Raw genomic sequence first — 24844 nt, forward strand, 5'->3', positions numbered from 1 at the left:
TCTGTGAATTTTATCGAGCAAGTTTTTACTTGTACATGGTGTACCTAGTACTGTGCCTAGAATAATTTTCATTTGTTGGTGCTTTTTATTTTTAATGGAAAGAATTAGGAATTACATATATGCATGTTTTGTGTATATAGTTGTTTTTAATTAGGTGAGACTTGTTAGTTCTCATTTTTGCTGGAGAATGTTAGGTGCATCTTAGAATATGGAGGTGGAATATGGTGGTGAAGTCACCAGCAGGTTATCTAAGATGTTTCAGTTCCTTGCTGCTGGAAAAACCTCTGAATAGCCACACTTTTTTTTTTTTTTTTAAGTTTGTTTGTTTATTTGTTTTGTAATCTCTACACCCAACATGGGGCTCAAACTCAGAACCCTGAGATCAAATAGCCACGGCGTCACTAAAAGACTCTAGGGGACACTTTTTGTTTTCCTTATGGCAGCCAGAAGTTAAGTGCCTTCACTTCTTAGAGGAGTTAGGATTTTTCATTATCACAGCAGATGGCTCTTTCCAAGGTGTTAGAGGCCAGAGGCCAGGGAAGAACTTTGTAATACCGCTGTGATACTACCCTGTAATACTGCTCAACAGGCCAACGTGAAAGATGGCAAGCCTACCAGACCCTGTGGGGTCTGCCTGTAGGACTTGCTGTAGAGGCCTTCCACAATGCACGCGTTCAAGGCTTCATACACCCGACTTGAAAGTGATCAAGGAAGGCGGCATCTTGAGCCGCCTTGGATAATTTCAACTGGGAAACAAAGGAAACAACCTCCTCCCTTTGTCTCCTTTTTGCAGTTTCTGTGTCCCTTCAATAGAACACATTCGGTGGCATCTGTAATGTAACGTATAGCAGGATTCCGCTATTCGGTTTAAAGGAAGTCTTACCAACCCAATGGCCGTAAGTGATTTTCGCTATTTGATATTGTTAATTTGAAGGTAAACTGGTAAACTCTGGCATGGGTGTGAAGTACAGAACTTTACCGTCCGTACTTGCGGTGAGAGGGTGGGTAGTGTACACCTATTTTCCAATGCTAAAATTTTAGCGTTGTGATTTGGGGGAACGCCGAGTTGCAGAGGTTTGACGGAAGGCTGGTTTGTTGATTGAAGTAGGAGTGGTTGCTGGCACCTTTTTGGGGAGACTGGGGGCGGGGGTGGAGGGGAGTTAGCCAGGATGAAAGAAAAGAGAGAAGACCCGGGACTGGTTCAGTTGCTACCCAGGTGTCTGGGTGCTCCCCGAAGCCATACCCTTAAAGGGGGCTTCGAGCAGGGGTGCAAAGCTCCCGCTGGTGCTTAGGCAAAGAGTCGAGGTGGAAAAAAGAAAAGAGGAGGGGGGTGGCTACTCCAAGGAATGTGCGGCACGCGGGGAGCCAGACCCAACCATTGCACGGAGCGGGGGCGCCGGCGGCTTCCTCGGCGGCGCGGCCCCGGCCCCGGCCCCAAGCCCGGGAGGGAGCGAGCGGGGGCCGATCGGCTGGCGGGGCTGCGGGCGCGACGCCCAGAGGGCGGGCGGGGAGGCGCGGGTGGGCCTGGGCGCGGCGCGAGGCGGTGCGCGGCCGCCTCCCCGCCCCCGGCCGGCGCGCTCTCGGGGCGGTGGTTGAGGCCGCGGTAGGTGGGGACGCGGCGGCGCTGCTCCTCCGCTGCCGCCGGGAGAGTCCGCGGCGCCGCCAGCTCCGCGCGCGAACTCTCGTCCATGGCACCCAGGGCGGCGGCCGCCCGAGCTGCCCGAGCTGCCCGAGTCTCGCCCGCCGCCGCCGTCGCGCCGCACTTTTAGGCGAGTCCGGAGGTCGAGGGAGGAGGAGAAGTCAGCCCCGAGCTGCAGCCCCCGCCGGCTGCCGCCTCGCGGCGAGAGGGAGTTCCCAGAGCGCCGCGGCCCGGGCCGGCCCCTCCTGCGCCCTCCCCCTCGCGGCGAGGCTGCCCTGCACCCGCGCCCGCCGCCCGCGCCCGCCGCGATGATCTTCCCCAGCAGCAGCGGCAACCCCGGGGGCAGCAGCAACTGCAGGACGCCCTATCGCAAGCAGGTGAGGCGGCGGCCGGGATGCCGCGCCGAGGCCGGCCGCCCAGCTTTACAAAGGGCGCCAGCGCTCGGCCGGGCACCGCTCTCCTCCTCGGAGGGACCGGACTGGGCGGTGACCTTGTTTCCGAAGGAGGCGGCCCGCGGGGACGGCTCGGGCCGGTGACCTTAGCAGGGGAGATGCCCTCGTCTCCGCCGGCCGCGCCGGGTGGGACGTGGAGGAAGGGGAAGGGGCGGAGAGGCGGCGAGAGCGCAGCGCAGCGCGCGGGGCCAGGGGCTTCTCCCAGCTCTGCAACAAGTTTGTTTTTTTTTCTCCCCCCCCCTCCAACCTTTGTGTGTAGAGAGTACGATAATACGTCGTAACATCGGTTTGCAACAATCTTCACTCAGAACCTGAAAGAACCTGCCTGATTCATAGCAAACCCGGAAGACCAATTTGTGTGTGTGTTTCTGTGTGTGTCTGTGTCTGTTCGCGCGCGCCCCCCCCCCATATACATATATATATATATATTTAAAAAAGAGAGACGAAACAGGAACTTCTGTCACTTTCTCAGGGTTTTCAGTTTTCAGAAGCACAGGGAAATCCTGTGACACCCTAGTTGCAGAGATACTTGGATAAGCCTGAGTCATACACATGCCTTTTCCTATTTTAATACCGTTTCATACATTTTTTAACAGATTGAACTCCAAAGGCACTTTAGTGGTTAGATCGAAATCCCCTGCCGGGAAAAGGAGTGGAGCTGGGAGCTTATAGTTTCGGCCTTTTGTTTTGTTTTTCATCTTTGTTTTTAAAAGAAGGTTACTGAAGCCATGTTGTGATAAATCTCACAGAGCCTTTCAGCAGCAGCAATAACAAAACCTAGCTTTAAATTATGTAAAAAATGTGCAGGTCTGTTTAGAAAAGGTTAAACTGATTTAGAGGTCAGCGGCAAGATGCTTGTTGAGAAAACAAAAACACGATTGCAGATATTTTTCTTCCATAATAAATCTCTTGTCTACATCCTTAGCCACGGAGACAAATCAATTAAGTTATTATCCCAATGATGATACAAGCGAACTCCATCCTTCCATGCAGACTGTAGCTCTGTTAAGATCATGACAGATGACAGGGATGCCTGGTGGCTTTCCTAAAGACAGTCATAGGATTATTGATCATAGGTAGTTCTTTTTGTCCTCAAAGTCATTTGGTGGGGGTTCTGTCTTAGCATACGTACGTATATCTGAGAGTAGGGCTAATTTGGTCTAACAGTGATGGTGTCAAAAAGTATTGTTCTCTGGTCTTTGGTTCTTTTACTTGTTAGCTTTCCCTGGAAAAGGCAGTAAACACCCTGGTCTGTGTGCCTTTGCTGTCCAAGTCAATGCAACTTTTACCTGGCATAATAAGAGCCTTTTTTTTTTCCCCCATGAAGAAAAAATCTGCATTTCTGACCTGTCTGAGGTATATGCTAAAATTGTCTAGATTGAAATCCAGGCATCTCTAAACTCACTTCATGTAGCCTCATTTAAAATAAAACGCTGGGACCCAGCACACTCCCATCAACTCCATCAGTGAGGCCAGTTTTCAATAAATATTCTTCTCCTGAACCCTCCTCCTCCACCCACCTCTCTGTACCTGAAAAGATGCTAATTATGTTAAAGGCCTGTGTATTCGTTTATTTGTTGTCAAAACCCGTCGGGGTGTTAGCTCTGAAATGGGGAAAAGGCTCTGAGGGCGAGGCCCTTTTGCTGTGAGGGGCTGGAGGTTTTGTGTGTGGAGGGGGACAGCCTGCTGGTCTGGAGCACGCTGATAAGATGCTCTTCTTTTCACTGGGCTCTCCTTAGATGCAGAGACTAAAAGGGCTGACTGAATCAGAAAAACAAACAGACTTTCTTTTTTCTATAGGCAAAGAAAGAAATGAATGTGTAGGCATTATACAGACACAAGACCCCGGGTACCAGTGGTATTTGAGTCAAAGGCTTCTTTTGTTAGTATTTAGCCATTCACTGGGAAAGCACACTTCCAGCGTGGGGACCTGGTTACCATGAGTGACTTTGTGATCTCATCCTGGCTTAGTCTAAACGGGAAGTCTCATTAATGCTCTTTATAAGATTTTGTGATGTTAAGCTTGCACCTTTCGGTTTGTATTGTTCATTTTGATGAAAGGATAGGTGAATTTTAGGTGTACAATGTGGTTTGATTTTAATCTGCAAATATATAAGCAGCTCTTTGGAGCTGATTTCAGATAAATTGCCTGAGGAAAAAATGGAATGTGAGGAATGCCTAAAAATCACCTTTGGAAAAAGATGGGGAAATGATAGTTTTTTGTTTTTTGTTTTTTTATATGTGTGTGTTAGCAGTCAGCCTACCATCACGGAGCACCTTGCTGCCTGCTGGTTGATGTTCTAAGTGCTTTAGGTGGATTAACTAATTTTGGTCATCTTGACAGTCCTATGAAACAGGACTATCTGCTTTATAGCAAAGGAAACTGAGGCATAGATTAAGTGACTCTCCAGTCTGTACAACCCAAAGTGCAGAGCCGGGATTTGGACCCTGGCAGTCAAGCTCTTAAAACCATCACACTGCAATTGCCTGCTTACGTGCACATCTCAATAGAAACAGAGCTTGTCTGCATCACTGCCCATTGCCTTTCTCATGTGAGAAGTCCAGTTTAGGGATTCCTTCTAGCTTTATTAATTAATTAATTAATTAATTAATTTTTTGGGGGGGAGGGTGGAGGTTGTGAGGTTGAAAGTGAAGGGTAAAGTAAATGGATGATATGGGTGATGGGTTCGTGATATTTGTTTGAAAGCCCAAGTATTGCTTCAGTGAATGACTGTAGAACCTCTTTTTTTAAAAACTTTATATATTTGACATGTATTGGAGTCAGCTAGTTTCAGTTCAAGTAGAGAAAGGTGGTGCTTGTGCCCCTCCTGCCCCGTGCAGTATATGGAGGGCATCAAAGAGCACTGATCTCTGGCATCATCTCGGATAAACAGGATTTTCCTGCATCACAGGCCTCTGAGCACATTAGAAATACACCTGCTTGGCTCAGGTCAAAGTGAGACACTTGTGAGTGAACTGATAACCCAGTAGGCAGTATCTAGACGAAGATGGCTTGTTCAAGCCTTGGTAGAGAAGTGTGTATACATCCTAGGATTGTTGACTGCGCCTTTCAGACACATGGTATTCCTTAAGCATATCCAGTCTGCTTGTAGGAAAATACCTCGCAACCTAAACAAAAGCCACTTATCAGGACGTCTGTAGTTATGAACATACTTTATTGTGTTTCAAAAGAAAAAAATAGCGTTATGTTAAAGGCTTTAAATACAGAAAACATATTTCCATTATGCTTTGACTTCTTTTACAAGCCACTTCTCCACATTTTCTGACGTCAGTTTTAGAACGGCTTTCTCGGAGTAGTTGACTCAGTTATGTCATAGAAATTAGTTTTTACAAATTGTGGCATGTAGCAGTTCCTTTCTTCCTGGTTTGCCATGGGGCCTTTGAGGTAGAGGAGTGGGTGCAAGAGTTTGTGTGTGTGTGTGTGTGTGTGTGTGTGTGTATGTGTGTGTGTATCTTTCTCTCTCTTCACAAATGTCAGGGCCAGCTAATAGCCGTACTTGTTAAATGTTGCTAACTTTCCACAAGTGAAGTACTTATCCTCCCCGGTTTAAGTAGATTTACATAGTTTGCTGCTTTCTTCAAGATTAACTGGGTGTAGCTGCACGTGAAGAAGCCAGCAGTGATTCAGTGTTTGGCCTTGTTGCAGGATGACATACAAAGCTGTTGATTAATCCTCTTCAAGCACTTTCTGCTCACAGCATCGATGTGTGGTAGATTGGGGTTTTGTTAAGTTTGAAGATTAAAGTTGCGCATAGAAATATTTAAATGAACACTGTCTGAGCTGCTCCCAGTTTGTCGACAAGAAGGTAAGGTAAACGTTTGGGAAGAAGGTAAACATGCTCAGGCCACGGAGACGGGCATTTGAGGGGAAGGTAGCAGAAAACTAAATCAGAATGCACAGGTAGGGTCTTCCTTTTTTTTTTTTTTACATTAGGCTATCTCAGTGTGTTGGTGATTCAGCAGTGTTTATGAATCAAGGAGCTGTGCTTTCAATATGTATCAATAACCATTTGAAAAGTATAGACTTCTCCATCTGTGATTACCCGCTTTCTCTGCTGGGTACCCCTTTTGGCGGTTCACTTCATTTTCTGTAGTTCACTTCAGATTTTGAACATATTTCTTGTTTTTGTTTTCTTCCATTTAGGGACTGATGTCAGCTGGGCTCACCACATAATTGGCAATACTTTTCAAGCCTGTTCTCGGTGGTGGGGTGTGGGGCAGGGGGAGGTGTGAGGGTGGGGGTGGGTAGTCTGTCTTGCCCAGGTTTCCGATAATATATTTCCAAAGCAGTCCACCAGAAATAAGTATTTGAAGATCTATGGATGATATTCCCTCTCAAGCTCAATTATGTTTAATCTTCACAACATTCATATAAAGGAGAGGGGGTCAGGAATTGTGAGGCCATGAATTTATTAAATGGCCTAGTTGGCGAAAGCTAGGTCTCTGGTATCAAGGGCTGGGTCGGCTACCAGGAAAAAGAGAAGGAAGCCCAGCTAAGAACAGCTGGAGACCGACTACACTTCCCTTTCCTTGGCCTCCCAAAGACATGTGGCGCACAGAGCGTCCCAGATTTCAGCTCTGAGAAGTGTAGCTCTGTAATTTATTAGTGTTTTTGTTTGTTTGTTTCATAAAGGTCTTTACTCTAGGGTTGTCAGGTAACATCCAGGATGCCACGTTCGATTTGAATTTCCAGTAAGCAGTGAATAATTTCTTATATCCGTGTGTCCTGAGTATTGCATGGTACTGTGTATTTTTATTCGCTCAGTCCAGCAAGCCCGTCTCCCAGGAACCCAGTTCATTTTTTAAAACTAGTTATTAAAAAAATCATAATTATAAACCATATTTCCCCTTCTTTTTCCACAAACATTTTATCTCTTAACGTATACTTTGAACCCTGATGATGATGCAGATTTCACACTGTACCTTCTTAACAGGTCCTTCAACCTAATTGAAAGACACTGACTTAAGTTCTGGCTCTGCCACTTGCATGCTTTTCACTAAGCCTCCCTTTCCATTAAGGAAGGATGGTAGTGCCCATTCCGCAGGGTTGTTGCTCTCAGTCCTTCTGAGGTGCTGTTATTGTTCATGTCCCCATGGAGCAAGCAGCGGCGGGTGGTCCTGGGAGGCTCTGTGTGATCCTGGGAGACCTTGACACAGCCTCTAAGAATGGACTGTTTAGAAAGTGGGGGGCAGCCTCCAGATGGGTAAGGACCTGGAGCTTGAAGATGAGGCTCTTCCACTGTTGGAAGGAGAGAGAGAAAGAAAGAACCACAAAGTAGAAAAGTGCACTCCACCGTATTTTAAAACAAGTATTCCCATGTCATGCTCTTATTAGCGGAGAGTGCTTTCTTTCTCCTTGGGGAAAGAAAGCCTCTCAATCCGCTCTGCTTTATGCAAAGATTTGATTGGAGAACGAAGAAAAAGAGCACTGGTGATTCTTATCAATGAGAATTTTTACCTTTTAATTTTCTTGAAAACAGATACAATTATTAGTATATGCAGGATGATTTCCTGAATTCTTTCATTTGTCTTGTTTGTATATATGGTTTTCACAGACGCCTTCTTTGCATTACTCAGAAAAAAAAACAAGCTTTTTTTTTTTGTCCTTGAACATCTGTAGGTGTTTGGTGGGTGTTTGTTTTTAATCTCATCTGTAGAGAATGCTTTGCTTAACACATTCTAAAAGCTTAGTAAATTTTAAAATAGGATAGATGGGCTGTGAGGTAAGGAGGCAAGCTTTTTCTTGAATAAAGACAGGTGAAAAAATTAAATGGGACAAACTGAGTTCTGTGTTCAAGAAATGAATCAATATAGCTATTCTTACTTAGCGCATAGTGAGTGGCAGCAGTGACAGCAAAACCTGGTGTGAGATCAGAGTGAGCTCCCCTACTAAATAGAGTTGTATTTTGGTTCCGCTTTGCTTATTTAAACATATGGAATTTCAAACAATAAAGTGTAAGCTAGGACAGATTATATTTGTATTTTTTTTTAAGATTTTCTTTATTTATTTGACAGAGTGAGGGAGAGATATCCGTATTTGTTAATCGTGCATACACTACAGTTTCAAAAGTATATTAAAAAAAAAAGGACTAGAGGAAAATTGCCAAAATATTAACAAATATTTTCCTCTTTTGGTAGGTATGATCACGAGTGACTTATTTTTAGGGATTGTTTACATTTTTTCGACCTTCCAGTGTTTCTTGATTCCCACAATAAATACATAGTTCTTCGGTTGTCGAGAAAAAAAGTGAAGAAGAAAATTTAGAAAATCGTATTATTTTGATGTCTACAAATTGTCACATCCAAGACATTCACGTCATTGAGAATTTCAGCCAGTAGCACTTAGGCACTCCTGGGTTCAGTGCCTGAGCTTTGAGATGTCCTTTCCTATTCTTTATGAATTTCCATTCTTCTTTTTACTGCAAACTCTTAATACCATCTTTTTGGAAGTCACCTATTTACTGATGGATAGTTTTTATATTTATGAACTTACTACTTTCCTAATTTTATACAGACCAAAGAAGCCTTCTATATTTTGATGTTTTAAAACTGTCTTTAAGACATTTTGGGGGACACCGGTTAATCTTCATGAGTCAGTAAGGGGAAAATGGACTTATATATATGAAATTTCATATTCTAGATTACTTTTCAGGAAGTGACGATCCTAAATACTGAGAAATTGACCACTGTTGTCTCTGTTTTCATTTGACTTCCAGCTGCACTTAAATATAGCTATTTTGTGGACAGATAAGGTCCCCTGTGTTTCATTTCCACATTGAATGTGAAGAGCCAACCTTGTTGTGCTCCTTAGATCAGAATCCTTTGGATTCGTTTTGTTACAAATACTCCTGACTCTCTTCATCCCTTACTTCCTGTTTAGTGCCGCTTTCTGAAAGGGCAGCAGTGTGGGAGGTGGTGGCTTCTTTACCGGCGTCTTTAATTTATCCTGGAACATGAGGTTTCTGTCAGAGAGACGCCGTACAGATAATGTCAGCACCTCACAGGCTGTTGTTGCTGTGTAACCCAGGGGGATTTTCAGTACATCAGGGGAGTTTTAGATGTGTGCGGTGGAGGCTGCAAGGCTTCGCAGTGAGAGGAGGAGAGAGCCTGAGGGAGGAAGGAAGAGGTGGAGGCTGAGGGAGAGAGAGAAAGGAAAGCTGTGTTGCCTCGTTGGGTTTTTACTGTGTTAGCTGATGCGTCACTTGACAGAATCTGTTGAAGTCTCATTGTTTTGGTGCTGTGTGTGTGTGTAGGTTGGGTGCAAATATAGACCTTCATGTTTTGTATGATCTCAGGTTATTACATCGCATTTTTTTCTTCATGTCATTCCCATTGCCCAGAATTTCCTTTCATCCCTGTTCAAAAGACAAGATCTCTCTCCCTGCTTAGGGAGGTGCCTAAAAATGGCCCTTTTGGAAGACCATTTATGATCAAACCAGTCCTACCTCATGAAGGATTCTAGAAATGACTTTACCTCTACTTTCTCTCTCTCTCTTCTCAGTTTTATAGGTCAAATGCATCAGACCAATTCCAAGGGAAAGGATATGTTTTTTTTTTGTTTGTTTCACTGGAAGTTTGGCTCCAAAACACCGAGTTAAGTAATATTGAATGTGTAACATAAATTAAGTCATTTTGGGGATGGCCATCCTTCTGTAGGAAGTCAGCTGGTGGCATTCAGGGGATACACTGTTGCTCCTCCGGGGAGAGGCTGAGCAGGGAAATCCGTTAGCTAGCTGTTAAAACACCTGTGAGATAGGACCCAGAAGAAGGCAGTTAAATTGCGGAAAAGAGGGATGACCAAATTTTATAGATATTTGAATATGCAAATTGTGTATAAAATGGTGCCCGGGTTAGCTCTTTCCTGAGGAGCGGTTCCTAGCTTTCATCAGTGTGCCAAAGGGATCTGTGTCCTCCAGAATAGTTTATGACCACTTGTGCAAGGAAACCGAGAACTTACAGATGACGTCAGATTTCTGACTCAAGGCATGGAATGGTGGGTCACATCAAGGAAAGTGACATTTCAGGCGAGAGGGGCGGGACGACAAAGATTTGAAGATAGAAAGCGCGGGCTTAAATAGTAGATGGAGCGTGAGTAATTCAAGGTAGCCAGACTGCCCGGTAGAGGCTGGAAGGCGGGTCTAGGTTAGAGCTTGCTTGCTAGAATGGCTGGACGAGAGAGCCTGAGTTTAGAAGGTAGTGCCCAGTTGAAATAAAGCTGTGAAAAAGAAGAGTGGTAATGTGGAAGTACAGGATGAGACAGATTTAAGATTATACACAAAGAATTGACAAGATTTGGCGGGGAACTAGATGTGGAGGGTGCTTAGTAAAACAGGGTCCTAGGTTTCTAGTTTTAGATGATTAGGAAAATGAAAAGTTAGCACAGCCTTGCTGGTTCTGGGCTCATAGAAGAAAGAGCCCAGTCATTCTGATACAGGGATTTCCTACCTTTTTTAATGTGTTAAATCAAGGCAGGGGAAGTGCTAAATTCTACTGATACTCTGTGTTCAGACACCAGAGATGCAAAAGGCCCTTCCATGTGCATTTGAGTCTCATTAAGGGAGAATTGTCCAGCCTTAGGGGCTAGGAGCACCCACAGTGTGAAGCTCTGTAAGAACTCATTTTGCAGGGATGCCTGGGTGGCTCAGCTGGTTAAGCAGCTGCCTTCAGCTCAGGTCATGATCCCAGCATCCTGGGATCGAGTCCCACATCGGGCTCCTTGCTGGGCTGGGAGCCTGCTTCTCCCTCTGCCTCTGCCTGCCATTCTGTCTGCCTGTGCTCACTCTCTCTCCCTCTCTCTCTGATAAAAAAAAAAAAAAATCTTAAAAAAAAAGAACTCATTTTGCATCCAGGAGATCGTTATAAACTTTTTTTTTTTTTTTTTTTTTTTTTTTACTGCTTCCCTGGGATTGCACTGAAGTCATCATAGAGGCTGTGTCATATGGGTGCATGGATTTTCATGTTTGGCCTGGATTCCCTCATTCCTTGGAATGGTGCACTTATACAGCACATCTTTTTCTGGCTAGTACATATATCTGTACACCTGTAGTGTAGTAAGTGCATTCCTTTTGTTAAAAGATCTCCCATGTCCACTATGGAAGATGGGTGGATGGAGTGCTTAAGAGGTTAGAGTATTCATTCCACCACCCTGAACATTTCTGAGGAAAGGCAATGAGCTTGGTTTGGCCACTTTAATTTGGCTCCATGAGTCACACATCACTACCCTTCCCAGGCAGAGCTGGAGCTGCAGGCCCTAAGCTCAGGGAGTATCCTGAAACTTAAGAGGTGGTGCGCTGGGAATAGGTAGAAGCACTCCAGGGAGAGAACCTGCCCAAAAGAGGCTAAACAGACCTAGGGAAACAGATTCTGTAGTGGGAAGGAGGAAGATGAGCCTTTGGTAAAGGGAAGAGGAAAGAAATGGCAAAATGTTGGGGGAACCCAGGGTCACAGAAGCCGGAGAAGAACAAAGCTTCAAGAAATGATGGTCAGCTCTGTTCCATGTTTCCTGAGATCAGGGAAGACAAAGGCTGACCAAAAGGCTATTGGAAATATCCATTGGGAGGTGTTTGAAAGCCTTTGAAACGGAAGCTTCAGTAGAGTAGTCTGTGTGTAGTGGGGCCAGGAAGGGCAGGTGGGATGGGGGATGTAGAAAGCACATTCCAGAGGGTTTAAGGAGTGAATGAGTGAGGAGGGTGTGTCTTTAGCGAAATCTGGTGTCCAGAGGAAGGAGTCTCTTCAGACAGCCTTGAGGCAAGATTATCTTAGTAGCTGACTGTGTATGGGGAGGGTAGAGCAAGGTAGTAGAAAACAGAAGGAATAGTTGGAGCTAGGTCTTTAAGAAAGTTTGAGGCCGGGTTAGTCTTAAAGGAAGGGGATCTGAGTGAGTTTCCAGCAGGGATACTGGAAGCAGGAGTTTAGTTGAGCAGTGACGCCCAGTCTTTTAAAAACTTCCATTTCAGTAAGAGGTTTGGCGCCTGGGTGGCTCAGTGAGTAAAAGCCTCTGCCTTCAGCTTAGGTCGTGATATCAGGGTCCTCGGATCGAGCCCCGCCTCAGGCTGTCTGCTTGGCTGGGAGCCTGCTTCTGCCCTCTCTGCCTGCCTCTCTCTCTCTCTCTGTCAAATAAATTAAAAAAAAAAAAAAAAAAGGTAAGAAGGTTGGTCATCTGTAAAGACTGGAAAAGAAAAAAAAGCAACAACCTGGGGGTGGGGGGGGTGTAATTCTAGGCTTAAAGAACATGACAAAAGATTGGGAATAATTGCTTTTGGGAATTTGGTGAATATTCAAATCGAGATGAGTAAAAAGATGACTGAGCTACGGTTGAGGGCCCCTAGGAGTTCAGTGGTCTCAACTGGCAAGATATTTTGACCCTTTTCCAGCAATAAATGGAGGGAGAGAATCTGGGTAAAGAGGGTTTGGCATTGCTAAGGTGAATAGGTGTAAAAATTGAGAGCCTTGTTATGACGATGAAGGAGCCCTGTGAAATAAAGAGAGAGAATGAACTGTGAGAACGCAGAGGGGCATGCCGGTTGTGATGAAGAGAAATCTCTGGGAGTGAGGGACGGAGAAATGTGAGAGGAGATTCGGGGTTCACGATCTTGAAGGTAGAGTATTTCTGGGATGTTACCTTGTGCAGCTGTTGGGAGAACTCAGACCACGTGTGTATGTCTGGAGTAAATGCTCAGGTGCTTACACTCTTAGGAAGATGTGACTCTCGTAGAATTTATACCTCTCTGTCTCTACTATTAGAATATTTGTGTAAATCAAATCATATTTCAAACAGACTTCAACGAACCGTGAACCACAAACCAAAATAAAACACTAATTTTTTTTTAACTGAACCACAAGCCCAACTTAAGTTTTAAAATACACTGTCAAACTACTTCAAAATATCTTAAATTGCCTTTAAAGAAAAAAAAAGGTGCCAGTTTGTGTGGATCCCAAATCTATCACTCCTCCCTTCCTTCCTTCCTTTTCTTCTCCTCTTTAGGAAGTACTAGTCCCCAGTTTCTTCTTCCACCTCAGAGCAGAATATGGGATGGATTTCTGGCTTTATCAGAGCCCTCTTCCTTACCATCACCACTTTGGTCAGACCCCTCCTCCAGAAGCCTTTACACATTGTTCCAGAGATTTCTATTTGTCTCTCTCTGCCTTTGGTTCTATTTAGTACCTTAGCATCTGAACTATCTTTTCTAATTACTTCTCACCCTTTCTGAAGGGAAGGGTCTAACATTTGCTAAGCACCCTGTATGCTCTGGGCACAAGGCTAGGTCCTTTTACATTTCATTGTCATTCTTCTGCAACACCTCTGTGAGGTATTTCTTCTTATCCGTCTTTCACAGATCTGGGTGGTATAAGTCGTTCAGCCCAAATCCCAGAGAGAATGATATAGAGCAGGGGTTTTTACCAGCTTCCAGGGCTTCTCTCTCCACTCCCTCAGCAGGAAGGAGCTCATATGTTGCTTTTACAGAAAAAAAAGGTGGACGTGGGTATGGATCCCAACTTCCTCACTTCTTAGTTCACAGTAATAATGAATGCATTTGTCCCCCCCCCCCAAGATTTTATTGATTTATTTGACAGACAGAACACAAGTAGGCAGAGAGACAGACAGAGGGAGAGGGAGAAACAGGCTCTCCACTGAGCAGGGAGCCTGATGTGGGGCTCAATCCCAGGACCCTGAGATCATGACCTGAGCCGAAGGCAGCCACTTAACCGACTGAGCCACCCAGGCGCCCCAGTGAATGCATTTCATAAACACTCTTGGTCTTAATTTCCTCAATGGCAAAACTAGATATAATAGTTACATATGTTACTGAGATGATCAGGTGAAGTCAAACATGTGACAGCACTTGACGCAGACCTTGGCACAGGGGCTCTGTCTGCCTCCCTCCTTCTTTGGAGTGTCCTCTAAGTCTATTTGCACAAGAGGACCTTAGAGGATGGCTCAGGCAAAGCCCGAAATGATGATAGTGGTGGAGGATTGTCATTCTGTTCATTAGCAGAAAACCGTTTGTGATGAGAAAGATCTAGAAGTGAAACTCCATTCTCATTGGTAAAATGGAAATGATGCTTATTTCCGTCCCTGGCTTCTAGAGTGGAGGGTCAATGAGTTAACGTAAGATTAAGTGCTCTGTGACATGTCAACGCTACAGAGATGTTATTACAGTTCCTGAAATGGATGCTTTCAACTATTATGTGATCATTTTGCTTCTTTCAGCATCTGATTTTAAATTCATGAAGTTTATTGTTTAAAGCTGCTTTTCCCAAATTGTGTACGCTGAGATACTAGGATCCTATTAAGTGTGGAAAGTGTTCCAGGAATGAAAATATTTGGTGTTCAAAGAAACTTGGGGAACACTACATACTATGTAGTATTGCCTTGGAGAGTAACAGTATGAATTAGCATGAAAAAGTCTGAGAATCCTGCAGTAAAGACATTTGTCCAACTTTGTGCATTTCATTGTTTTCTAGGATTATTTGATGATAGAACTACTTAGTCCTAGAATATGTACCATCTGTATTCTATGGGGATGTTTGAGAGACACTTATTTAAGGAGCCTTTTGCATTTGGAGTTGGTAAAGATCTTAAACATTATCTAGTACAACCTCTGACTCTCCCACAAGGAAACGAAAATCCAGAGATGCTGAGTGATTTGTCCAAAGTCTTACAGCTTGAAGAGCCTCCATCTTCAGACTCTTAGTTCTCTGTCACCTCACTGTGAAAGTCTTGGCTTTCCCAAGTATGGCACATTCTTGTACTGGTGTTTTCAGATGAGGGTTTTTTTTTGTTTGTTTGTTTGCTTTGTTTTGTTTTCTTGGTTTTTTGGTTTTTTAAAAAATCATTTTCTGAATAAGGTTCTTGGGGATGGTATATTGCATGTTATTTTCAGACAAAAATGGGTATCTGCCAACTATCATCTCTTTTGTTTTTAATTTCTTCTCTCAAGTTTAATTTTTCCACCTATTTTATTGCTTCTTAAAGCATTTATGAAGTCATGATTACTGACTTGGGAATCAACCTAGTTTAGGATATCAGTGATCTAGAAAACCCACATATTCTAATTATTAATGCCCTCTTTTGCCCTCTAAATTTGTCTCGTCCTTTTTTTTTTTTTTTCTTTTGGTATAATTGGCTGTGGGTAGACAAATTTACATATTTTTTTGCCCCTTCCTGCCTGACTTATTACAGCATGCAAAATTTGCTCTGTGGTTTCTAGGTTAAGTTCCCGTATAGAAGAAACCACAGTGAAGGCTTTACAACCCTGCTCTACTCAAGGTCCCACTAGCACTTGCTGCTCTGTGTTCTTGAAAAAGTTGAATGACCAGTTTATTGCTGCTTTTTATAATTAAAATATTTCAGGCACAGGAGTTCACATAGAGCCTCTCTTTTTATGTATTTTAAGGTTCTTGGTTGCCTAAAGAAAAGTAGGTAGGTATCTGTCAGAGACCCTCACTGATTCTTTCTGGTGTCTGCAACAGAAGACTTAACCCTAAATTCACCCAGCGGTGTGATTCTAGGGTTTTAGATGAAGTGGTGTGACATGCTGTCTAGTATGTCATGTGATTCACAGAAGAAGCAGAGACTCTTAGTGCTGAAAGCATCTTAAGAGATCAGCTTTTCCAAGTCCTTATTTTAGAAATTAGGATGTTTCAATATCACACAGCTTATTTGTAACAAAACCAGAGCCAGAACCCATATATCCTGATGGTGCCATTTGGACCTTATCAGACAAATTCGGCTTGAATCATCAGTCATTCATTACACGTTTTAGAGCCATTCTGGCTCAGCCACTCTGTCAGGCCCTGAAAAGGACAAATTGACAATCCTATTCACAACTGTACAGTCTTAACAGGGGCTATAGAACGGGTATATAAATAACTATATAAGTAGAAATTAATGCTATGGAGAAGCGCAGATATTTAAGAAATTCGTAGGAAGAACCTAACTTACAGCCGTCATGCTCCAACTGACCTGGATTTCGACTCTTTAATTTCCAGGTGCATTTGATTTGAGTCCAGGATAGAAACGAGATTCTCAGTTGGCCGATCAGTTTTGCCATCGTGTCTGTTGTCACCTTAGAGTTACTCTGTCCATTAACGGGCCATATTGAGCTGCTTACCAGGGTCCTAAAGCAGAGTAGAAGAAAAGGAAGTATGTTGTCCACTTTCTTGGCATTAGTTCATTGACGGATTTGGTTTTAGTTCTTCAAAAGGGATATGGAAAACTGGAGAGCATTAAGAGAAATTCAAGCAAAAAAGAGGCTATTTCAACTCCTCAGAGGCTCTTCTTTTCATTGTTCTTTAGTTGAATGTGTGAAATGGGGTTGGAAAATTGTACTTGTGGAGTTGGGATTGTTGACCATCAAGGTCATCAGTCCATAAAGGTTTACAGAGGAATTGCTCCTGCATTGCATACACTGTCGATAGCTGGGCTTGGCAGATGTTTTTTTTCCTGTGACCAGCCAGATTGTAAATATTTTAGTCTTTGCAGTCCATAAGGTCTCTCTCAGAGTTACTCAGCACTGCTCCTGTAGCTCAGAAACAGCCAGAGATAATGCACAAACAAATGGTCATGGCCGAGTTCCAGTAAACTTTATTAAAACAAGTGGCAGACGGGATTTGGCCTGTGTATAGTAGTTGCAGACCTCTGATCTGTAGAATCCTTTGTTGGCTCTTTTTTTTTTTTTTTTTTTTTAATATTTTATCCATTCACTTGACAGAGCAAGAGAGCACAAGCAGGCAGAACAGCAGAAGGAGAGGGAGAAGGAGGCTCCTCACTGAGCAGGGAGCCCGATGCGGGGCTCGATCCCAGGACCCTGGGATCATGACCCTAGTCATCTAATCAACTGAACCATCCAGGTATCCCCTTCATTGGCTCTTTTACCAAAAGGTGCACAAAAGGAATTTCAAGAAAATGAAACTCAAACCAGATGATGATGATAATTGTTAACATTGGCACCCTCAAAACAGGATAGACACAGAATAAAACCAAGTGAGTGGAGGTCTAATTCATTGCCTTGACCCAAAGGTTTTGGATGAAAGGCTCAGTCTTGACTAGGTATCTTATTTAGTTCTATATGGGGAGGCGTCCTTCATGTATCTATGTGAGCAACTCTACCTTAGCCATTTTTTGTATTTTGCATTCCTAAGGCTTGGCCATACTTCTGAAGTGGTGAGACAGAGAGCTATGGTAAAACAGAAATAGCATCCTGATAGTAAAATGTTAATTTTTTTACTTAAAAGTATTTTTTGGCTTTATTTGCATTTTCCTGGTTATTATCAGAACATCCTGGTCCAAGCACTGCTGATGCACCTTGTAATGAGTTGCTAGAGCTGCCATAACAAAATTTCATAAACTGAGTTCTTAAACAACAGAACTTAATTCTCACAGGTCTGGAAGAGAAGTGCAAGACCAAGGTGTTGGCAGATCCATGCTCGCTCCGGAGGTGCTGGGGAAGAATCTATCCCAGATATCTCCTAACCCCAATATTTACATGACAGTCTCCTGTGTATGTGTCTGTTTCTATGCCCAGATTTTTCCCTTTTTTAAGGACTCTAGTCACATTGGATTAGGGCCCGCCTTCATAACCTCATCCTAACTTGATTTTCTCTGTAAGGACCCTATCTCCAAATAAGGTCACATTCTAAGGTACTGTAGATTAGGACTCCCATGTATCTTTTTGGGTGGATACCATTCAACACATATCAACCTGGTATCATGAGGTACCTGGGTGGGTCAGTTGTCAAGTGTCTGCCTTCGGCTCAGATCATGATCCCAAGGTCCTGGGATTGAGCCCTATATCGGGTTCCCTGCCCAGCAGAGTGCCTGCTTCTTCCTCTCCCTCTGCCTGCTGCTCTCCCCGTGCTTGTGCGCGCTCTGTCTCTCTCTCTCTTTCTCACTGGCAAATAGATAAATAAAATCTTTAAAGCAAACAAACAAAAACACACACAACCTAGTTTCAGACATTAATCCATCTTAGTCATAACTCCTCAACTGGGCATCATGGTTGGCCTAGAATAAAGCCAAAATGCTTCATGACTCACCCATGATCACATTGCCTTTGAACAGAAGTATTATACTGGTAGCCCTGTTGTGCACAACATATAAGGACATGTTATGTTTTGTGGTAGTGTTGTGTTTAACCTACAGGATAAAAGATACTTCTTTACAGAAATAGCTTAACCATGTAAAATGGTTCTGGACGTGTCCATTACCAACCATAGGCCTCAAGGAGCTTGAGTAACTGACCGCGTCTTCCTCTGCTCAGGTTTGCCCCAGTCCGTACCTATCATTCGAGCCAAAGGTTACTTGCTTGCTTCTTGAAGTCCGTTTTTCCTTCCTCTCCTCCAAGCTTTATTAAGCTGTCACAAATGACCACAGAATTCTATTCTCTCGTCTTCAAGTTCACATTCCTCTGTTCTTTAAATTGAAATTTAAGGTCTACCTCTTCCAGGAAGATATCCCTGTGTTCTCCCTTTTTTCAGTTCTTGCTTTTACACTAAAAGAGAATTGTAATATGGCGGTTTTCCATCAACCACATCTCACTTGGGGTTTGTGTGTAGGTGGAGTGGAGAAGCAAGAATGCCCTTTCTATGGAGGAGATGATGAGCTGCCCCATTACCCATTAAGGCATCAGGTTACCTCTAGGGACATGGAATAGGAGTGAGTTTCTGTAGTTATTAGGTAAATCCTCCATAACAGCGAGGTTCTGGTCATTTGAAGTGTTGTTTTGAAAGCTGTTACAGAGCTGTCGTTCTGTAGGAATGGGAAGTGGTATTAAAACCTCTGGAGTCTTACACAAAATTTCAAAGATGTTCATCTCTTGCATTAGAGATACCTCATTTCTTTTATTCTCAGCCTTCTCTTTTCTCTCACTCATCCCCCCCCTTCCCTTCTCTTCTCTCTCTTTGAGACTTAGGACACATCTTGGTTGGCAGCACTTTTTTTAAAAAAAGCAATAAATTATTTCTCTTTCCAAAAAAATTCCTCACTATATAGGAGTTTTGCTTAATTGATGAGTTGTTCTTTTGTTTGGGCATGTTTCTTGTTATCAACTAGATTGTGTCATGTTTTTGAGCACTGGAACCTGCATTTCTTTCTGGCATTTGATTTATGTAGTATAGTGTTTTACACATATGTTTGGGGCACAATATTTGCTAGTTTTATTCTCAGGTTTTCTTTAAATGTCCTGTTTCCTTGCTGCATTTAAAGGATGGAATGGCTCATGCAGGATTTTTCAGAAACACATCCAGTGTGTGAAGTCGAGCGCACTTATTAGTCATTATTTCAGCAAGAGTTTATCAGTGACTACAGTGCTGTGTGGCAGGGATTATACCTTTCTGCCCAAAATGAGGTTGTTGAGTTTGCAAAAACAGCCGCTTTCTGAAGTGTGTTTTGTTTTGTTTTTATTTTTGCCACAAATAGTCATAAATGCTAGAAGTAAGGATTGAGATAATCTGTCAAATGAACACGTGGGGTGTTGACTCCAGGACCCGATAGGAGGGTCTTGGTGTGTTGTGTAGGGGCCGCACCATGGAGGACGTCCTTGGGGGGATCATCCAGGGAGAGGATTTGTGTTTGTTTGTACCCAGTGAGGTATGTGGAGTTGTTAACCTCGAACTGAACACAGAACTCTCGATTAGTGAGGAGCCAGGAAACCCTCTGCTCTCTGAGGGAGGGTTGGTAAGAACTGTCAGATCAAGGAACGGGAAATTGCTCAGATCAGCTGATGCAAAAGAGGATCTCAAGGGTGTGGCCAGAGGGTGTGCAGTTTGAGAAGGAGGAGATGTCGTTTCCTGTTGGCAAGGGAAGGGGTAAAGTGTCGTTTGGATGAGCAAGGGACAGGATGGTGGCTGCTCTGGGAGCGGCAGAGTTACAGAGTCAGGGTGCTGGCACAGAAGACAGTAGGGGAGCCCCCGAAGGTTCAGATCACCTCCAGAGACCATAGAGTAGACTTTTCCTGAGTAGGAAGAACACCAGGACTCTGAATTTCAAAGACACCCTGTCTTGGTTCTGCCCTTTTCAGAGGTTCTAGGGCTACCTGCATCAGAAACTCCTGGGGTGCTCCTTGAAAATGTAAATTTTGGGGTCCCACTGCCTCAGGCGTACCCCAACACTGTGGGGTCATTTTAAGGTCTCCAGGTGGTTTAGAAGCTCCCTGAAATCTGAGGATCACTGGGTGAAATATTCCTCAGATTTTTTTTTTTTTTTAATCTTTCAGTGATGAAGAATGAGCTGTCGTACAGAGCAGTGATCTTTCAAGTCCAGGGATGATGCAGGCAGGAAATGCAAATGGGTGCCAAGTAGAGAATGACAAATTTATGAGTAACCAAGTCAAAATTGGGTCCAAAGAAAAACTGGGATCTGTCTCTTAAGACTGACGTCAGAAAAGCTAACCACGTGTGTCCCTTGGAAACTTGGTTGGCTAGAGTACTGGACTAGCTGGGCTGATGCATTTGAGCCATTCTGGATTTCTGTAAGAAACTGGAAATGGTTTCAGAGGCGTCTGTTACTGTGCTGAGCCAACTTAAATTTCCAGGGCCAGCCATAAATCTTAAAGACCAGATAAAAATCTTTGAAATCTGGGATACAGAAAAGCTTTTTCTTTTGCTCCTGTCAAGTTTTTGCCATGGATTTTTTTTTCTTTTTTTTTTAAGTAACTCCCTATGGTATGTATGTATATTGGGGGTTTGGGGAAGTAGATTCTTGACTGGCTCTATGTTATCTTATTTTGGGGGAGGACATGGCAGGGAGGAGAGATTTCGGATATCTCAGAGCCCAAAATACAGGGAGTGATGAGAGTCTGTTTCCATTTTCTGTCTTTCATTGACCCTTTCCCTCACCCTGTATCTCCAGAGTGGGCAAGTCACAGCAGAGTGGCCGTTCACAGCAGAGACGGGAAAGGTCCAGGGCTCGACCTCACTGCAGAGACAGCCCCCTCCTCGCCGTTCCCCGCCCCAGCTGGACGGATGTACAGAGGCAGATGAAGGACTCCCTCATCAGATAGTGGCACCCTGCTCCTTGTACTTCCTTAGCCACAGGCCCTAGAACTTACCAGTTACTGTTCATTTTAGGAAATAGCATTTACTGATGAAAAGCTCTTGCTAAAATTTGAGGTTTACTCAATTCTTACTCATCCCTCCTGAGGGAAGAATACAGAAAGAAACAGTCTGGTAAAAAAGGATGGTTGTTGTGATGCAGTGTCACTCGCCTTGGCCTTTTCTCCATCCTCAACACCTCCCAAGCCCCACTCACTTAGCGAGTGTCAGGATCGTGAAAATTGGAACTTCCGTACGGGCCGCTATATAGAGTTTATTGAGTATCTAGAAGGGAAGAGCTGCCAGGAAGATCAGGACATGAGGGCATTCTCAGGCTTTGATAAGCCAGTGAATTCCCTGTAATAAAATTTGTTGAAAATAGCTACTTGTAACCCCATGTTGGAAACATGCTTCTCCATTCTTCAGATGACGTCCAGCTCAGAGGACTTGTGATCTGTGTTAAGGAACAGTTAGCCCAGAGATAACCAGCACACTGGAAAACGGGCCCAAGCTAACCAAAGGAGGGTTGATAGGAATAAGTGATCAAAGTCTTGCAGTTTGGCGAAAAATACAGAGGGAAATGGAGGTATAACTAAGTGTGCAAAAAGGCCTCTGGTTGGTTTGACCATAAATGAGTATTAGCCAATAAACTGAGCTAGCTGCTTAGACCATTCACATAGCTTAACCTACATAAATAAAATTGCAATATTTCAAGAAAGAAATGAGATCATCCTACTGCATAGACATTAAAATTCTAATACTAAAGTGCAACTCTGAGTTTTTTAGAATCCAGACACTTCACTCTCCCCACCCCACAGCAACATTACTTTTGGTAGTGTACACTCAGGTTTTCCTGCTGAAATGTTATTACAATAGTAGTTAGAACCCCACATTAGCCTCAAGGCCAACAGTCTTTTTTCCCCTCTTTTTTTTTTTTTTTTTTTTTTTTTTTTTTTTTTAAAGAGAGAGCACACAAGCATGGGGAGCAACAGAGGAGAAGCAGACTCCTCACTGAGCAGGGAGCGCAATGCAGGACTGATCCCAGGATGCCAGGATCATGACCTGAGCTGAAGGTAGACACTTAACCAGCTGAAGTTGCCCCCACTGTCTTCTAACGGAATTTTGGAACCAGTAGTAGCAGCTCCAGCTCTGAGTCTCCTGTGAACAGAGGGTTGTCACATGGTACCTTAGGTAGAAGGGAAAAAAAATCGCTTTCTCACTTCTGATAATCATAATGAAAAATGTAAATTGGATGGCCTTTTGCACTCTTCCTCTTCTCTCTCTGAAGACTGAGAGTAACAAAAGCGAGGCCCCTTCCGGTGAGATCTAGGTCCAATCTTTGAAATCTTTTGCTGATGGTTTTCTCAACTGTCTTACGTGATGACTATTTCCCCATATCATAGCTTGGAAGTTTTAGGATTTCAAAGAGGGGCCCTAACCAAAAGGCATCTCTAGTTAGAATTTCAAGTGATAAAACTAACCCAACTGAAAAAGTCCAGGACTGATGAAGTTTGATCAGGCCAGCTTTTCCAGGAAGACTTTCCTGGGAATTCCCCCTTCACCCCTATAGCTCCCCACCCCCATTTTACCTGCCTTATGCAGCAACTTCTACTTTGAACCCACAGCATCATCTTTGTTTGTTTTCCATTTTCTCCATTTCCCCCCCTTACTGTGGCTATACAAAAGAACCTCAGAGTAACAGGAGAAGATTGAGAAAGTACATAGAAGTCAGTTTTAAGATTTGGACTGGTGGTGCCTGCGCTGAGCAGAGACTCCTCAGGGCCATCTGGATGCCAAGTTTAGAGGCGGACATTGAGAAAGATGAACTCCAGTGCAGCCGACAGTTACTGAACACTTCTTATAGGCTGGGCGTTTTAATGTGATGAGCTTGTGCAATCTTCACAACCATCCTGCGAGCTAGATAGATAGTATCATCCTCACTTAAGAGAGGAAGAGATGAAACGTGGGGATGTGAAGTAATTTGCCCAAAGTCACAGTGTGTGAATGGTAGTGGTCTGATTTCAGAAGCCATTCTTTCGACCCTAACTGCTGTACTACCTCCTTAGAAGTTGTCTTGGCTAAAGAAGTTGTTGGTTAGTCTTGGTTTGTCTTGGAGCCTTAAAGGAATACCACTGGAGGGGTAACAGTTATCATTAAAGATTTAGATTTGAATAAAAGAGGAGGAGACGAGACTTGCATGTGGTAGCAATGAGAAATGTCCCGCTAGCGCACCTGCTGGTCTGTAGTGACCCCCCCACACACACACCTTCATCCCCAAATTCTGTGCCATAGAGAAATATCTTACTTTGGGTATGAGAATGTACAAGAAGACAGTGAATCTAATTATGGTTAAAGAATTCATTGGTTAAATAAGTGGGTGCTTATATAAAATACTTCTCTATACTCTTCTTCTAAGTTTTATTTATTTAGGTAATCTCTGTACCCAACATGAGGCTTGAACTCACAACCCCGAGATCAAAGAGTTGCGTGCTCTCCCAGCTGAGCCAGCCAGGTGCCCCACTTCATACATGTTTTGATCACATACCTCAGGTTTTTAAAAGTAAGGTTGAGAGAGTCAAAATGGACTTTTAGAGAAAGCTGCTGTACTAGATTGAATAGTGATTCCCCGAAATTCCTATCAACAAGAACTTCAGAATGTGAATTCTTTTGGAAATAAGATCTTTGCAATTCATTTTTTAAGGATCTTGATATGAAATTGAGGTGGATTTAAGGTGGGCCCTAAATCCAGTGACAACTGATTTTATAAAAAGAAGATCGGACACAGAGAGACACGAAAGAAATGGCCAGAGAAAGTCGAGGCAGAATTTGGGATTATGCCACCAAGGAGCAAAGAACATGGGGAGTTGCTGTAAGCCAGAGAAGGCAAAGAAGGGTTCTCCCCTAGAGCTCTCAGAGGGAGAGTTGACACCTTGATTTGCAGACTCCTGGCTCCCTGAACTGCCAGAGAATAAAGGTCTGCTATTGTAAGCCTCACCAGCCCTCCGAAAACGAGTGCAACCATTTTCATTTTCTCTCCATTTATATTTTATCTTTAACTTTTGAAGAGCTTAATGCACATATCTAATGTTGTAGTTACTGTACAAACTGTGAGTTTTAAATTCCTGACAGAAACGAATTACATTAAATCTTATTAGCATGGCTACACTTATACTGAATTAACTTTCTAGAGAGGCGAGGTGCATCTCAAGGAGTAGCTTTTCTCTCTCTCTCTCTCTCTCTCTCTCTCTCTCTCTCTCTCTTTCCCTTTTTTTCCCCCCTAAGTCCTGCTGGGTGGGGGGGGAGGGGTGCCATTCAGCCAAAAGAATTGTATCACCCCACTCAGATGACTCCATTAAGAAGTTAGTCTCCTAAATAACTCTCACTCTTACACTTCTCTAAGGTTAAAAATCGATTAAAAGGATTGGAGTGAAGGTGTCATTTTTCAATTGAGAGTCTAATAAAGCGAATCCTGGCAAGAATGAGTAACAACTGCCTGACCAGATGTGGCCATTACCAAAGGCAGTAGAGTCCCAAAGTGATTACATCTTCTTGAAGGTTTAGAGTAATTCTGATTAATCTGTTTTGAAAAGACAGATCCCCCCCCCCATCTCATGTATCCAGAGGCAATAAGATTAAGACTATTAGGACTCATATTTTTCCATGAATTATAATTCTCACTATCAATCATAATTTGTCTAGT

General features: G+C 43.5%; 1 protein-coding gene across 10 annotated transcripts in view; it reads left to right on the plus strand.

Moving 5' to 3' along the window:
• Positions 1–24844, plus strand: part of RBMS1 (RNA binding motif single stranded interacting protein 1) — a 209697-nt gene that overhangs the window by 77009 nt on the left and 107844 nt on the right. For 2 of the 10 annotated variants that reach the window (XM_059167196.1, XM_059167198.1), the window contains exon 1: positions 1569–2016. The exons of 6 other annotated variants lie outside the window; for them this stretch is intronic. In XM_059167196.1, the coding sequence (XP_059023179.1) occupies positions 1948–2016 (69 nt within the window). In that variant the 5' untranslated portion in view covers positions 1569–1947. Of the gene's footprint in view, positions 1–813; positions 897–1568; positions 2017–24844 lie in introns of those variants that run through there. 2 more of the 10 variants (XM_059167202.1, XM_059167204.1) reach the window with 2 other exon arrangements.

The sequence above is a fragment of the Mustela lutreola genome, chromosome 3, assembly GCF_030435805.1.
Source record: "Mustela lutreola isolate mMusLut2 chromosome 3, mMusLut2.pri, whole genome shotgun sequence".
Taxonomy (NCBI): domain Eukaryota; kingdom Metazoa; phylum Chordata; class Mammalia; order Carnivora; family Mustelidae; genus Mustela; species Mustela lutreola.